The 16,563-nt window shown below is 36.4% G+C and overlaps 1 protein-coding gene and 1 long non-coding RNA gene across 7 annotated transcripts in view; one reads left to right on the top strand and one right to left on the bottom strand.

Annotated features, from left to right (window-relative positions):
- Positions 1 to 2,275: 2,275 nt before the first annotated feature.
- Positions 2,276 to 3,330, bottom strand: LOC118167319. The gene is made up of 2 exons (XR_004751098.1): positions 2,841 to 3,330; positions 2,276 to 2,487 (listed from the first exon to the last, which is right to left on the bottom strand). It is a non-coding gene; the product is annotated as an uncharacterized LOC118167319 (long non-coding RNA).
- Positions 3,331 to 3,586: 256 nt separating this feature from the next.
- FSIP1 (fibrous sheath interacting protein 1) overlaps positions 3,587 to 16,563 on the top strand; it is an 82,449-nt gene continuing 69,472 nt past the window's right edge. Inside the window, exons 1-9 of one of the 6 annotated variants that reach the window (XM_035328649.1) lie at positions 3,587 to 3,721; positions 4,565 to 4,702; positions 5,886 to 6,069; positions 6,982 to 7,065; positions 8,368 to 8,537; positions 9,448 to 9,532; positions 13,109 to 13,207; positions 15,353 to 15,450; positions 16,010 to 16,117. In XM_035328649.1, the coding sequence (XP_035184540.1) occupies positions 4,577 to 4,702; positions 5,886 to 6,069; positions 6,982 to 7,065; positions 8,368 to 8,537; positions 9,448 to 9,532; positions 13,109 to 13,207; positions 15,353 to 15,450; positions 16,010 to 16,117 (954 nt within the window). In that variant the 5' untranslated portion in view covers positions 3,587 to 3,721; positions 4,565 to 4,576. Of the gene's footprint in view, positions 3,722 to 4,564; positions 4,703 to 5,885; positions 6,070 to 6,981; positions 7,081 to 8,364; positions 8,538 to 9,447; positions 9,533 to 13,108; positions 13,208 to 15,352; positions 15,451 to 16,009; positions 16,118 to 16,563 lie in introns of all 6 variants that reach the window. The other 5 variants (XM_035328648.1, XM_035328646.1, XM_035328647.1 and 2 more) reach the window with 5 other exon arrangements.

Genomic DNA, 16,563 nt, shown 5'->3' with positions numbered 1-16,563 from the left:
CAGATCTGAACTTCCTTTAAGGAAAACAAACTTGGTCTTAGTTTTGTCCCTTTCACCTCTCACGTTGAATGAAATGCTAGTGATAAATTTGAAGAGACAAATCCTATAGGATTGTTTTATATCTGGAAAAGCAAAGGTTTTGTGTTTTTTTTTTTTATGACTGTTGAGACAAAAATATATTTTTATTTCAAATAGAACACATACAAGAACTTGTGCACAGTTCTTTAACAGATTGTGTCTGAAGACATTGAAACCTTTCAGCTATAAACTAATAAAGGTCTTTTTTACACCTGAAGAATTAATTCAGAATGTAGTAGTTGTGAATATTTTATTTTTGTCCCTCTTCCAACAGTTTATCCATAGGAATTCTTAAGAGAAACGGAAAAAGTACACACAAGCACATCTTTGCATAGAACAAAACATCTGTGTAAGATTCATAGTATGGCCTCTGTAGAAAACTGTCATCAGAAAACAGTAATTCAGGAGATTCTTTATGCAAGAGGAGTATTTGACTTTAGAGTTTGATTTGTAACTTCACTGAAGGCAGTGGTATCTTTGAGTCATTACTGCCGTCTGTAGGCTTCTTCAAACTATGTCTACAGGGCTAAATGTTCTACAGCACTCAATATAAAAAAGTCAAAATATTGCACTGAAGATAAGCAAAATTTTTTATGTTGTTTGTTTTAACCACCAGAGGTGTTGGTAAGATATTCTTCTCCCTGATTATTGTTGAAAAAAATTGAAGTACCAAGCATAGCTGTGCGGATAGAAGAAAGGAAAGCCCAGTGTAATTTGGGCTGAGAAAATAGGTTTAAGGGATAAATCTTACTATTGGAGCATTAACTTGTATGTACATAGGAGTGGTTCTCTTGTTCCTTATCTGTGAGGAGAAAGGGGGCTTTTTTTTAAAGAAAGCATAAGAAATACTAAGTCAGATCCAATTCCTGAATATACGTTTACTAAGGCAAACCAAGGTTTCTCTGCTTAGTTGCTCTTCTGCATCCCTATGGCTAAACATAATGCACTGAGATGGTGGCTTACTCAAAAAATTCCTTTGTGCACATGAAGCAGCGTTCTTTCTTCTGTGCTTCTATTTTCAGTGAAACCTAGCCCTGCATGTCTTGCCTGGGTCGTGCCCTGTCTGTAGGCACTGTGAGGGCCTCATTGTCCCAGTGCCCTTGTGAGGGGGGGAGCAGACTCCAGGCCTCTGCCCCTGTGCAGGCAGACAGCTCAGCACAGCGCTGGACCCAGCCGAGCTCTGGTCTCCTCAACCCGCTGCCTTCCAGCGGCAGCACAGAAGACAGCCTTGTTGAGGCACGAAATTCCAAATGCAAATCAAAGAATGAAAATCTGGCTTTATTAAACACGATGGGAGTTTTACTGCTGACTCTGAATTTAGCATTTTAGTTCAGGCTTTCCTCCTCATCTGACCGGTTTCTATGCTGCATCACTGTTGCTGATGGAGCGTACTGCAGAACGTTACTCATCCTCATGGTGGATTTCTGGAAAAGCTGGAATGTGACCCAGAATTCCTGACTTTTTACCCTTGACTTGGTGCACATCAGTCCAGAGATAATAATCTATTTGTCCTTTACAAGAAAAGGGTCTGTTTATTCCCCATTTAGGAGAATGAATACAATGAACCTAGCTGTGTTTGTCCTGCTCTCAGTAGTGCAACTGTTACTGTCTACCTTAAAAATATTGCCTGTTGTAAAGGAAAGCTACTTCATGTGAGTATGCAAAGAAAATTTAAAATATTAAATATGTAGTAAGTATTAAATGAAGTCTTGGTAATTTGCTCTCCTACCTGTACGACCATGAAGGTAGTGTTTTGGCTACCTGTGTATTAAAACACTGTTCAGCAGAGAAGCATGAATACAAGCAGTACTAACAGGAAAAGATTTCCTGTATTTCCCCCCTCATTTGTGTTTCTTCTTGACGGGATTAGGGAGAAAAGGATAAATGAATTCTGTTACTATGGTGACTATTCTGAGTAGCAAGACAGCTTGTCTAAATGTGTCTTCATGATGTTGTAACCTATCTTTTAGGATGAAAAGCACAGCTTGGAGTGCTTTTCTTGCCGTGTCCTTTCTAGGCACAGTTTTCTTCCATTCAGTCTTTTTTTTTAATTATTTTTTTAATCCCCATCGTGCTCCAGATAGGTCACATTTATCATGGAACAAAACAGATATATTCCCCGAAAGGCCAAAAAGAAAATCACATCCCTTTTTCTGCCTTACTAGTTCAAACTTCATTATAAATACACCACCATCAGTAATGTTCAAAATTCTTTAACATTTTATAATCTGTACAAAAATTCACCTCTGAGTAGAGGACTGAAGACTGCTGTGTCCTGACTGGTATGTTACAGCCCTGCTGAGCTCGTTTCAGTTGCACGGCAGGCGCCTCAGGAAAGCAGCATCGTTGGCGCTTCGAGGGGTCTCAGGTTGGACTGCTCTCAAGTTTATCCCTAGGGATGTACAGCTCCTGGAATTTCAACTGCCATTAGAAACAACTTTATTTATTTATTTATTTCCTAAGCACTGTAGGTAAGAAGAAAAGTTCATAAATTTCAACCCAATGCCTCAGAATACAGAAGATGGAAGGACAAAAATGTTAACGTTATAACTGGTTAAAGATGTTATGTTATTTTGAGACTGCTGAATGTTGAGACACGCTGTCCCCCGGGGTGTTCCTTAATTATTGCTTCCTTTCCAAGTGTTCCCCACAGACAAACCACATGGAGAGGAGAATGTGTTCTCAACAAAGGTATGAATACATGAAAACAAAAACAATAGCACATTCCTTCCAGGAAAAAAGAAATATATATATATATCTACCTGGAACTCAGCATGCTCACATAGGAGGCTAAAACACACTGCTGGAGTATTCTCTGTCTGTCTTTAGCACATAATGGTAAAGGCTATTGTATTACTGCACTAAGTATCAGAAAAAAAGTGCCAGGAGAAGGACAATTCCTGTAATGGGGCAGTAAAACGTCTGTTGGGCACTTGAGTATCAACAAGAACTTACTGCAGAACACAAATCCGTGCCCCCAGGAAATTCGGGATTATTCTGGCAGAAATGTTTGCCACTCAAAGCTGTACTTTGAGCGTGGTGTAGTTTGTTCCTTAGAATTGCTTCTTGTAAATTGTTGCTGCCGACAGAAACCTTAGTTTGACACACACAGATACAAAAGAAAGTTGCAGGGGCTGGTAGCAGTCTCTACATTTTTACAGGTTAATTAATTAATTAATTAATCCCCTCACTGAATCACCGAATGGTTAGGGTTGGAAAAGACCTCCAAGACCACCTGGTCCAACACCCCCTGCCACCACCGTCCGCCTCAGCACCGCGTCCCGGCCTTCCCTCAAACCCCCCGGGCCGCTGACAGCACCACGTCCCCGGGCAGCCCGCAGGCGGCAAGGACCGGCCCGCCCTGGCGTCCCCCCCCCCGCCCCGACAGTGGTTCCGCCCGGTCCAAGCCTCCTCTCGCGAAAGGCCGGCTCAGGCGGTGACTGACGGGGGGGGGGGTATCGTCAGGGCAACGGTGCCGCCGGCCCTGTAACGGGTAGGGCAGGGGCCAGCCCGGGCGGGGGGCTCTGCGCCCATCTGTCCGTCCGTCCACCTCTCCGTGGGCGGGCTGGGTGGATGTAAGCCTCACCTCAGCAGGCACCGCTGTCTTTACCTCGGCACTGGGAAAGCTGCCAGTGCTCCACAGGTGCCTCATTCCTGTCAATTTCCTAACTCCCGCCAGTTCGCAGCGCGTCCAGAGAGGGGCTGCGAAGCTGGGGAAGGGCCTGGCATTGTCCTGTGAGGAACTGGGGGTGTTTAGGGAAAAGGAGGCTCGGGAAACCTACAACAACCTGACAGGAAGGTGTGGGGAGCTAGGGGTCGGCCTCTTCTCAGAGATAGGACAAGAGGGAATGGCATCAAGTTGCACCAGGGAGGTTCAGGTTGGAAATGAGGAGACATTTCTTCTCAGAAAGAGCAGCCAGGCATTGGGATGGGTTGCCCAGGGAGGTGGTGGAGTCACCGTCTCTGGGGGTGTTCAAGGAAGGGTTGGATGTGGTGCTCAGGGACATGGTTTAGTGGGTGACACTGGTGGTAGGGGGGTGGTTGGACCAGATGATCTTGGAGGTCACTTCCAACCGTAATGATGCAACCATTGTTTAAAAGCAACATTGAAAGGGGACGGGGAACATGGTCTTCTGGATTTGGGAGCTCCCCCTGTTTAGAAGCACTGGGTGCAAAACAAAATAAGCTGTGGCACTTCCTCGTGCCAGGTGTGCAAGTACGTCTAACGTTCATGCAATCTGAAGTTTCACTACAGTAAGAACACTCAAATCCTTTGATTAGCTTGGTGATGCGGGTATATATTTGTCCATGTATAAAAAGTGTCTGTTTGAGTAGCAAGCTAATCTGTACTAGAAAGACAACATTGAATTGCCAGAAAGGATTTGAAACTCATTGAATTTACACCTGAAATGGGCTTGTGTTCTTGCTTTATTAATAAACTGGTAGTTTGGAAGGTATTTTTATTACTGTTATTTTTTTTACTCAATTTTAGATTACAATGGATATTACAAGGGGGAGCTTGGATAAAATTTCAAGGCCTGCATCTAGCTCAAGAGCTTATACTAGTTGTAGATCTTTAAGTGCATCTGTGGAGTTATTAACACCAGAGCCATGTTTGCCAAAGGTAATTCTTTTCACCTTCATCTGCTTAGAAACTCTGTGCTTTCTTAGCAGAATGCCAAAGAAATAAGATTCTGCTCTTTTAGCATTGCATACAGTTCTGGGGTCTGTTAGTGTGCTAAGGAGTTATGTGAAACTTCATGAATTTGGGCTGCTCCTTATGCATGTATGGAATAATGTTTAATTTAGTTTTTCCAAGTTGGAAACTTTTATGTTTGCTGCAGAAAGGTCTGTTCAGCATTACCACCTGGAACACTTGGTTGTATTCATTTTAATACTCAATCAGATTATTAAATAAATTCTATTTAAAGTTTTTTTTTTTTTTTTTTTTTTTTTTTTTTTAATTAATAGTATTCCAAGAAATATAGGCGAGCTCCAGGAGTTTGACAAATTCTATTGGAAGGAAGGTGTTTTGTCCATCCTTTGAAAAAAATAATATCAGGGTTTAACTTAATTTTGGGAATGGGGGTATGTAATACAGTTGTTAGGTTGTAGGAACGGGGACTCGAGTATCTGAGATTTAGGATTGTCCAGTAGTGCTGTACTGTTCAGCTGTCTGTAGAATGGGATCATAACTAAATTCTTCTTAAAGATGAATAATATATATTTTTGAAATTATGAAAATAATATATATATTTTGTAGGTTTATAGTCAGGTATTAAGGTTACTATGAGATAACTCTGAATTCAAGTTCAGACATAACCATCATAGGCAATTGCATGAAAATTGCTGTCTCTCGAGACTGATGAATTAGGCATAAGCATTTCAGCCCTTCAAAGGCTCTAGAAAAAACTTCGTGGTATGAGCAAGAGATGAGGATGCAACCTGGTGCAGAGCACCCAGTGTCATGAAATGGTTGAGGCTGTTGTACACACAGACTAGTTGGCTGTACTCTGCTGTAGCAGAAATGGCATACATCTTCAGAAGTCCTTCCTAGTGTGACAGTCCCAACTCTGGCAGTCCGTGATATGATGAGCCTGAGAAAACAGACTCATTAGTGTGTCAGAACACTGAGTATCAGATATCAGATCTGAAAATTGTTATTTTATTTAAGAGGTATTTTGCAGTCTTATGTTGAAGCATTATTAGCCTTTGTAATAGTATGTGATTGTCGTGATTACCTGTGATTATCCTCCCAGCCCTACAGATTTATATTCGTGTGATATTAACTAATTCACATTTCATAGGTTGATTCACCTGTCAGTCTTGGTGGTAGTCATCAAAGAAATTCAGAAGACTGTTCTCCAGAAAAAAACAAAGGTGATGGCAGACGGAAATCTGATACCAAGGAAGTAAGAACAGATCAGCAAGCCTCAGTGGAGAGTGTGTCCTCCTTTTTTCAGGAGTGTGTGCTGAATCCCAATGAGTCAGGTGCGGCAATGACTAACACTTTCTTGTGGTGTGGCTAGAACAAATACCGTGTCAGTATAGTGTGGGTAAAATTATATTGGTGGAGGGCAAAGAGAATGTAAACAAGTAAACTCCAGAAAAGAAAGAGGAGGAAGATGGTGTCAAAATTCATGCCCTCACTTCTTTTCACTATTTGGAACCCATCTTTGAAATACAGTGGTAAGAGGTGTGATTACACAGCACATGCCTTGTGGCATCTAAGCTGTGACCTGCACCTCGGTGATAGCCTAGAAAATCAGGACAAATCTTCTGCACTTGTTTTACGGAACCATATTAGAAAGCATTTTCAGTAAGGTGTTTTTATCCAGCTTTTCAAAGATCATGACCATTTGTGAGAAACTTTAAATTCTAATAATGGTCCATCAGTCCAAAAAAAAAAAAAAGGAAATTATTTCTGTAAGTTTTAATATTTAACGACTGAACAGTGTAAATACTAATAACAGAATTTTAATACAAATATACAATATCTCATTGTAATGAAAGCACTTGAAGAAGTGCTTCAGATGGAATTCTTTTGGCTTTCTGTAAATGCTAATAAACGAGCTTTTCAGAGCCTGTTTAAAAATAGAGAAATGTTGGCCAGTATGTGAAGGAGAAAGTTTCAATGCCTTCTTTATTCTTAGATAGCTTTCATGACATAATTAGGGTGAAAAGAATTCCCATGATTTCTAACATGAGTACTGGTGTACTAGTATGTACCATTTTTAGAGAGTAATCCACTCTTTAACAATCTGAGAGTAAAGCACTCACAGTACAGGCTCTGTGGTGTTCCCAAAATGACAAAAAATATTTTGTTCTCGTAGTTGTTAACATGTCAGAAAGTTTATTTCACATCTATATTATTGTGAAAGGCTTTTTTCCTGTGTTTTTCAGGATGTGTCTCTAATTCAGATTCTGGAGATGATAGCACTGAAACACAGACTTTGAAATTCTGTGAACCTTCCCAAGGAAAAACAAGTAATGCCAAAGAGGGTATTACTTTTCAGGTGTATAAAGTGTAGGGTGCAATAAATCAGTGTTTTTTCCTTTTCTTGTTAATGATCCTTGAAAATGTATATGCTTTGTGATATTCAAGAGGTATTAGATTAATTATTTATTTACAGATTATTTCATTAAAGAATATTTATTTAATGATATGATAGTATTTATGTTCTATGTATGTTGGTCAATCTAAGGCAGAATCCAGTGGTGGTTCTATCTAGTTGGTCGTCTCACGTAGTAGGCATTTCTTTGGAATACAAATTGGCTAGAACTCAACTTCATGTTGTTACTCGGTAGTTGAGGCCCAAATCCATCTGCAGGGTTCAGGACAGTTGAAATATATATATATATTTTTTTTATAGCTCTCCCCTTGTTGAATCACTCTTTTTTTTTTTTTTTTATGGCACAAAGTAGACTAATGCATCACAGTAAATGCTTGGGATCAATGGTTTTGTAAAGCTTTTGACTTCTAAACATCAGAAAATGAAAAGATATTGCAGGACTCCACAATTTGAAAGCCTATGGGGGCAGGGACAGTGCCACAAATGTTTCCTGTACTCTTGCCATGGAAGCTAAATTCCAGTAGAAAAGAGGGTGCTATAGCATGAGAGTGCTATAGAAAGGGAAAAGGCTGAAAGTAATAAGAAATTGAAATCTTTACGTTTAGGAAAAAGAAGTAACAACACAAAAATCAATTTCAATTTAATAATGGTAGTTTCTGTAATGTTTCACCATTTTTATTTTTAAAAGCAACATTTTTCCAGAACCAGTATCAGACTTTGCTTTGGTCAAGATCTGTTGAGACTGAACTTTGTATAACATTTAAAGGTAGAGGTATCAGAGGGTCTCTCTTAACCCCACAGTTGTTCATTTTAATGAAAGACATTTTGGCGTATATTCCAGTAGTCTGCCACAAAAAAAAAAAAAGTTTTGAGTTGTAAGCTTATTTTGTCTGTCATTATTGCTGATACTGTGGAGATGTTGTCACTCTTTATTATATCTGAGGCACTTAACCCAAATGGATTGCCCACCCACCCCATTGTGCACCCCCCTGCCCAATATCCAACTGCTCCAACTAAGAATTTTGTTCAGCATTCTTTTACAGACTTTCATGTTTCTCCCTGCTTCAAACAGGTCTAGAAATGAAAATGGTATACATATGCTTGAGAATAATTGTACTTTTGTCTGTAGTTGTTGTCAAATTACTTGTACTTTTATTTACTTTTTTTTAAAGTTGATATGTGTCAAGTTAGCAATTTAAAATCTATTCTACAGCAAATTCTTCCAAGTTAGAAGATTCTGAAGAGACAGAAGGAGATCCTCAGATTCAAGCAGCCATAAGGAAAATGAAAAAGCTTGATACAATACTAGCAAAAAAACATTTTAAGGAAAGCACAATTAAAAAACAAGGCAAAGAAATGAGAACAAAGCTCTGGAAAGAAATTCAGGTTAGAATTATACTGCTTATTTTGTAAATAATGTATCCTAGACTACTGTCTTACAGAATGATCTCATTTCACAGACACATTGTTTTATAGAATAACTAAGGATTGACTGATTGAAGTGAATAAATTGATTACTAAAAAGTATCTTTGCATAACTTTTAATATATATTGGCTAGGCAGGCTTTGAAACAGGGACACAGACCTTAGAAATTGGTATGACCAATAGTCAAATATACAGCTACCTGGGTATGGTTTACAAGCACGGAGTCTTATGCTTGAGCTTGTTACTTGCAGGTTATGATATGGCATGAACCCAGAGCTAGGAGTGTTTATTCTGCTCTAGTGTGACCATTCTTAGGCCCATCCACTTCAGTACTTTTTCTTATTGAAGCAATTAGAGATGCCCCCGAAGAAGGCATGACAGTGCTACAGTGTGAATTTTTTTACATTATTCCTATCACAGCCTTAAGTAGTTGTCATCTCAAGCCTTGAAACATGAGATTTAGTTTTTCCTCTGAAACTAGATTATTGTATACTTTTCACGAATGTAAGTTTCTGTCGCTAAAAAGGTGCGATTGCATTTGGTTTGGGTGCATCTCATAACTTCAGTGGATTTGGATTGAGAGGCATAAATCCATTAGAGAAGCTCTTTGCCTTGTGAAATGTCTCCATGAAAGAGACAATGCATAACAGAGGCTTTGAAGTTCCACCATGCCTTTGTCTTTACTCCAGGAGATGTTCAAATAGCCTTAAGACTAAAACAAAGCAGTAAGGAAATGTTGCCACCGAACAAGGAATTTTTTGATAGGGTCTGAAGTTTGTTAGGCCTGATAAGCAGATAGAGTATTTTGCAGCACTTTAAAGCAAACTTCTGCTAGTAACTGTATATTTATGCTTTACTTCTTTTAAATAGTCTGACAGTAACACTGGAAGCCATGAAGAGATAGAAAACACAAAACTTTTCTTAACTTTGATCTCATCATGGCAGGATACAGCTGGTAAGTAGGAAAGAAATAAAGACTCTCATCTAATTCTGTATTTTGTTAATATTCATATTTTTGTTGGATAATATTAAAGCTTTCAAACTTTTAAAATAAAAAAGATGTAAAAAAATATCAAGGGACTACTTGAGAAATGAAATCATTTTTGCATTCTCACTGAACTCAAAGTTGTGCTCTATGATGATTTTTCTTAAATAGATGTTGTTGTTGCTTGTTTTTTTTCTTTTCCAAAGAACTGGCTACTCAAGAAAGATAAAAATTTAAGAGAAGTAAAACTTGCTTTTTTCAAGTTGATGGTAAATAAAGATGATTTCAGAAAGGATGCCTGACTGAGAACACTGCTGAATTGAAGTGATGGATGATAGCAGATACAGGGAAAACACAGAGTAGAAACCTGCTGAAAGATTTAGATGTCTGTACCATTTTGGAACATCTGGGCAATAAGAAAAGAAATCAAAATTGATTTTGTAAACAAAATGACAATTTCTGATGGAGGTTATTGGTGGTCTTAGCAAGAGAGTTTGCAAGGCTGGAGTACTTCATGAAGGAAAGGCAGTCACTTAAAAAATATTAGGCCTAAAAAGTTGTTAAGAAGCTCTAACAATGTGGGCCTGGACACACATGTATTTTGGAGACAGTTTTCATGTGGGAATACGATTGAGAGTGAGAAAGAAGCAGTGTTAATGCCATTGTAAGGATCTGATGATATTACGGTACCAGAGTTAGGGAAAACCTGAGCCTTTTTAGGAACTGTTAACAGAAGAACCAAAAGAATGGGACCAAATGATGATACTAACTACTCAATTATGTGTTGAAAGATAATACAGGAAGGTGCATGCACAGCCAAGGTCCTTGGAATATGGTCCAAAGAAAAGCAAAAGGAGTATGGGTCGTTTACATTAGCTTTGATACTGATTACATTACATTACATTCACTTCTAAAAGATGTCAAGATTCTGATCATGACAGAGAATTTGAGTGAAAAGAATCATCAAATAATACAGTGTGATTCTAAGTAAAGATAGAATAGGAACTATGAACTTACTTTTAAAAATCCCATTTTCCCATTTTCCTTTTTTTTTTTTTTTTGGGAGAATTCTAGGAAAGAAAGCTTAGAATAGATAGCAGTTTTTAAAAATGAAACTATGTTAGACATGTTATCAAACTACTTTAAGGAAGGAAAGATCAGAAAGTCAGATAAGATAACTTTTGAGTTTCATAGTAATATGAAGACAAAAATATTCAATGTGGAAATAAACACTGATAAGAAACAATGTTTGCATTTTAGTCTTTTCTCTTAAAATTAAAGCAGGCAGATTAAACAAAATGTCTTCCTTCTTAAGTAGAATTTAAAACACCAAGCAAAATCTATAGCTGTATTAAAAGTAGACATGTGACTAAGGAAGGACTGAGGTAATGGTTAATGATATATATAGAGAAATGTGGAATAAGGTGCATAACAAAAAAGTCTGATCAAAATTACAGTGCATATCTATGTAAAACTATAGATAGAATAGAGAAATAAAAAAGTTAAAGACTATTTAGCTATGTTTTCATGATTTTTCTATTGAGTCAGAAGGGCATGATTCTGTTGAAGTTCTATAGCAAATAGTTGAAGCATATTCTGAATTATTGATAGTTTTCTTCAAGACTGCACAGAGGATACGCAAGCTCCTAGAAACCTGGAAAAATAAAAATGTTGCCTATTTTAAAATGTTTTCTTTCTTTCTGTGCCTGTACTCTAACTGGAGGAGACACTGGAAAAGAAGTATCCTGTAGGCATCTTTCTCGTGATGTCTTCACTAGGGAGTGGGTTGAACAAAAAACAACTGTTTGGATTTGTCAAGAAACTGACAAAACTGCTTGAGAGTGGTTTTCAAAAATTTGGTGTTTGAATATTCTCTCTTGGTGCTGGAGATCTCAAAGACATGTCAATCACACACATTTTTCATCCTGTCCTTCATCTGTATATCTTTGCTGAAATGGTTTTGTGGTTGAAGGAAAAGAATTGAAAGGAAACAAGATTGTGGTACAACCTACCTTTTTCCTTGCTGGTGAGAGAACAAGGATTAGAGGATTGAATGATATTGCTAAGCAAAAATTTCAACTTGCATGTAGTAATGTGTGGTCAAAACACATCAATAAAACTACTGCAAGGTAACGTTTGTGTGCTGAAGTTTGGATTACTAATGGAAAAACAGGTTTTAATTTAAGGCTGATATTTAAAAAAATCTCCACTAGATGTCAGCATATAGCAAAAAACCACACCAACTAACCAACGAAAAAAAAAAACAAAACAGGCAAGCATATATATATATAATATATATTTATATTATATATATATATATAATGACTTCCATGCTTTGATTCCTCTTTTATTTTAAAGATAACACCTTGATGCAGAGATTATGTGTGTCACGGTGTTCTGTGTTTACAAAGCTCTATTTAGTTTAGATTTATATTTCTCCTCTAATCTGAGAGGATTCAATTGCCTTGAATTTCCTGTTACATGCTTGTGCTTTACTTTTTGTTTTTTATTTACTTATTTTTTAAATGTCTGCCAATGACTTCCAGACCTGATAGATGCCCTGATTGATACTGAAATAAAAAGCAATTCATGTATTTTGCTTTTAGAGCTTTAATTTGTTAAAAAACTATTTTAAATAAATTATATAAAGAAGCCATTTAATTATAGCTTTTAATATGGCTGTGAGATCAAACACAAGTTTTGGGTACAACATCATTAAGAACAAATGCGTCCCAGCTGCTCAGGCACAAAACCCCTCTGACCCACTCATAGCAGACATGTAAGTTAGGAATTAATTAAATGGCCTTAAATTCATCTCTTGTGCTCTGTGTAACAAAATCACACTGCAGCTGGTGGTCAGTCCATTAAACCTAATACAGGATACTGGTTGCTTTTTTAATTAAAAAGCGTATTTGTCATATGTGGGATATATGTTTCTTTTCAAAGTGAGTCCTTTTCTGTATGTGCTAAGTTTATAGATTGTAGGTTAATACCCTTATATTTTCTGCTGATATATGTTTGTACCGTGACTACTACTTTTTTTTTATTATTATTTATTTTCTTGAGTAATTGAAACAACTTATGCATGCCAGAAATCTTTGAAAACTATCTTTTCCTAGACTATACCTAAGACTCTTGGAAGTCAAATAACTCATGTAGAGGGAGAGACACCGGCTGTTAAAATCTGGGTACTTTATTTCCATTTAAAACTCAAGGTGACTAAGCACATGGTGTCTGTGGAGGTTTTTGAACGTATTTTCTACTACACAATAACTTGTCATGTATGTGTGGTATGTAGATTCACCAGTTGCTAAAAACACAGGCATATAAAATAACAGTATATTTCTTCTGTTCCATGTTGTTACTCATGAGACACCCGTTCCACTTTGATTTCCTTTTTATTTCTTGAAGAATGTAGTGATTTTATAATTTATCCAAGTAAATTTTTGAAACTTTCTTGTGTGAAAATTTATAGCATGATATGCATGAAACTAGTTTTTCTTTAAATACATTTAAATTAAATTTTAGTAAAAACTTTATTTGCAGATCCCTTCCACGTTAAAGAAGATGAAATATGTACTTCGGTATTTCACACACAAATTAATCCAGAAGATTATGACTGCCATAAAATCCAACATAATAAAGGTAAACTTTATTAGCTGGTAAAACATCAAGTACAATGACTGGGTATTGAAGATTAGGCTTCTGTAGGTAAGCCAAATCATCAGAAAAATTAAGGCTTTTAGTGGAATGGCAATTTTTTTATTTATTTTTTATTTTTTCCCCACAAATGATAAAATAGAAAAGCTTTATTTGGGACTTAAACTAAGCATTTTACTCAAGATGCTTAAAAAATTTTTGCTCCTAAATTATATTGTTTTTGTTGTAAACTGACAAGATGTGTAACATTCATTGTATAATATGCCACTTTTTTCTTGGAAATTTTTGAAAAGCGTGTGTTTGCTGTTAATTTAAGGTACAGTAATCGTCCATACATCAGCTTATATTCAAGAAATCATCTAGTAATGCAGAGTGGTGTTGCATAAATTTCAACTGTTTTGTAACTTCTTTGTTTTCAGGAGACATTTTATGGATGTTGTGGCAAACCTAAATCTTCAGACAACTAATTTTGTATTTTGTTATGCTGATTACTGTAGAGGCTGCAATGCTGTCATGTATTAAGTACTTTCTGGCAAAAATCAAACATCTATACTGATTATTTTAGATATTACTTGTTTTCATGCACTACTTTGAGGTATCAAATGTACTACTAGAGGTATCATGTACTACTTAGAGGTGGTAGTGTGGAGTGGCCAATACTTCAAAATAAACAGAACTGTGCTTTTGTGCCTCTGTTCTTTTCCTGTTTGAAATTCAAATATGTGTGGTTGAGTAACTTCTCGCATGTTGTGACATAAGAAGAATGGCTTCAGCTGTCATCTGCAATTGTTTTTGTTTCTTGTCATCTCCCATTCTTTGTAAACAGAAGGGCCTTACTGGTGACTGGCTAATATGACAAAGACTTTGTAAACAGGTGTTTCTCAAGGTTGGACCATTGATGGCAGCAGAATCTCTTCACTTTACAGAATATGACTGCATGTTTTAACTGTTCTTATATGATCCAATTCCTTGATAGATTTAAGATCTTACCTGGCAACGTTAAAGGTACTGGGTTGCCTTCAGTAAACGATTGTGTTCTTGATCATGTCCCACACCTAAGTCCACTAGGATGTACTTGCTATTTGAAAGTCAGTCTGATCACTGAGAATATTATAGAATTCTTTGTCCATAGAGTGTAAAAGGTTACATTGAATTAATTTTATGTCTTTGGGGGTTTGCTTTCAGTCTATTCAGTCTGAAAAAAAGTTATTTCCATGTAAACTGTAAAAGAGTGTGCTGCTAGAACCTGTGTTATGGCTTATCTTCTATAATCCAGCAGGCTAAATTGAGGTTATTTTTGTAGATGGAATAACATACTCCATTTCTCAATTTTCTACTTTTCAGAGAAGTACTGTGCATACTTCTCAAGTATTTTGTGGGACTAAGGTATTGTATTTGCCTAGTCATATTATTTAATATGATAAATATTTGGTGGTCATAAAAGAATTGTGTTCTTAAAACTAGTACAAGTCTCTGAATAACTGAATTTGTGCCCATAATTATATGGTTGATGGAAAAAGAAACTTATGTGAAATGTTGTCAGAACATCATTTAATTATGATGTAGATTTAATTATTACAAATAATGTATGTGGCTGTTTGAGTACAAGTCCATGTTGAGTTTTATTTTTAAACAGAATTTGTTTTATAAGCTGTGTTGTAATATCAGATATATCATCTGTTCTTCAGCTGTTTTGTTTTTGTTTTTGTTTTTTTAAAATACCTACTTGGTATGACTCCAAATCGTTCTGTGGTTTCCCCAAAAATTACTGTCTGGTTTTGTACTGATGATAAAACTGAAACAATGATAGGGTTCAAAGGAATGCTATGGCTTTTAAAGCAGCCATGTTTAACATTTTTGAGGTCAGAAATCCAAAGGCATTTTAGCCTTCCCGGTGTTGTATGATCTCAGATAATAAAAGCTTAAAAATGAGACTAGTCTTTGATGATAGATATCTCTTTTAAATATAGCTATATAAGTTATATAGATAATGAAAACAGCATATCAAAAGGTTGTCTATCTACTTTACAAGTTGGTTAAAAATTTTAATGGACTTACTGTAATCGCAGCTCTGACTGAATCAGAAAAGGAATGATCATAACTTAGCAACTTTTTCTCCTCAAATTTCAGATTATCCAAGTGAAATAGAAACAAATGATTTTCTTCAAGCAGAAAAAACACAGAATAAAAGTAAGAACAATCAGAATTTCATTAAAAAGAATGCTGAGGTAAGCATTAAACCAATAATCATTAATGTATTATTAAATGTTAACTGAAAAATAGTATATAAGCATTTCTGGAGACGGATGGATTTCTTTATCAGGGACATGAAAAGACAAAAAAAAATGAAAAAAAAATCTACTAAAAATTGATGTATATGGCAGAGTACTGTAGAAAATAGTTCTCATCTTGGATGATCATGTTTCTAGGGTAGACATAATACTGCTTTTGCATACTTGCTGAAGAGTATTGGAAGTTGAATTGTTCTGTTTGTGCCTGAGCATGTAATAGAAGACATGTCAGAAAATGGAAGCCTTGACTTTCATGCTTGCTTTTTTATGTCTCTAATGATTTCTTTTAATCCAATGCCGCCCCTCCATCCATGTCTTTGTCAATGACTAGTATAAGATTATCAATTTATTACCTGTCAGAGTGATAATTTGTATTATGAAAATAAACAAAGTTTGGATGTTAATGTCACAGAGATTAACAATTTTATTTTGATACTGTTTGAGCTAATGGAGTTCTAAAGGTTTTATTTTTCTTTTTGTTTGCAAAATATTTCAGCTAGCAAAAGATTCAGGAAACCAGATAGCTATGCTTGAAGGAGAAAGGAAAAGGTTAAGTGAACTATTGAAAGATACAGAAGATGGAAGTGAATTGCAAGATCTTGAGGTATGTGAACTTTAATTTGTACTGTCCTTGTGTATTTAGCTTACTGTAAATCTGAATTTGATTATTGTTTTAGTCTTATCATGAAGTAACCAACTGAGACAGGAGAGAACCCGAACAAGTCTTTTTTTTTTTTTTTCTGCAAAAATGAATTTTCCTTGGCTTCTTTGTTCACTTTACTAACAAGTGGAAGTGCGCAGGCCTCAAATAAGCAGCAGAAGTTTCAGGAAAATAAGACATGGATGGAAAGAACCTTAGAAGCACAATGAGAGTACTCTTTATGCAGAAAATGTGAAGCTGCTGCATAAAGATGCTGAAAGGCCAGCATCTGCTTCAAACAAACAAATAAACAAGAACAAACAGTACCACAAAACTCAGAGTTGTATCAGAACTTTAATTTTAGGATGCAGCAATTGGGGAAATATATACTGATGAAGCTTGTGTCTGCA

Source organism: Oxyura jamaicensis, chromosome 5 (genome assembly GCF_011077185.1).
Source record: "Oxyura jamaicensis isolate SHBP4307 breed ruddy duck chromosome 5, BPBGC_Ojam_1.0, whole genome shotgun sequence".
Classification (NCBI taxonomy): domain Eukaryota; kingdom Metazoa; phylum Chordata; class Aves; order Anseriformes; family Anatidae; genus Oxyura; species Oxyura jamaicensis.
This window is presented reverse-complemented; position numbering and strand designations above follow the sequence as displayed.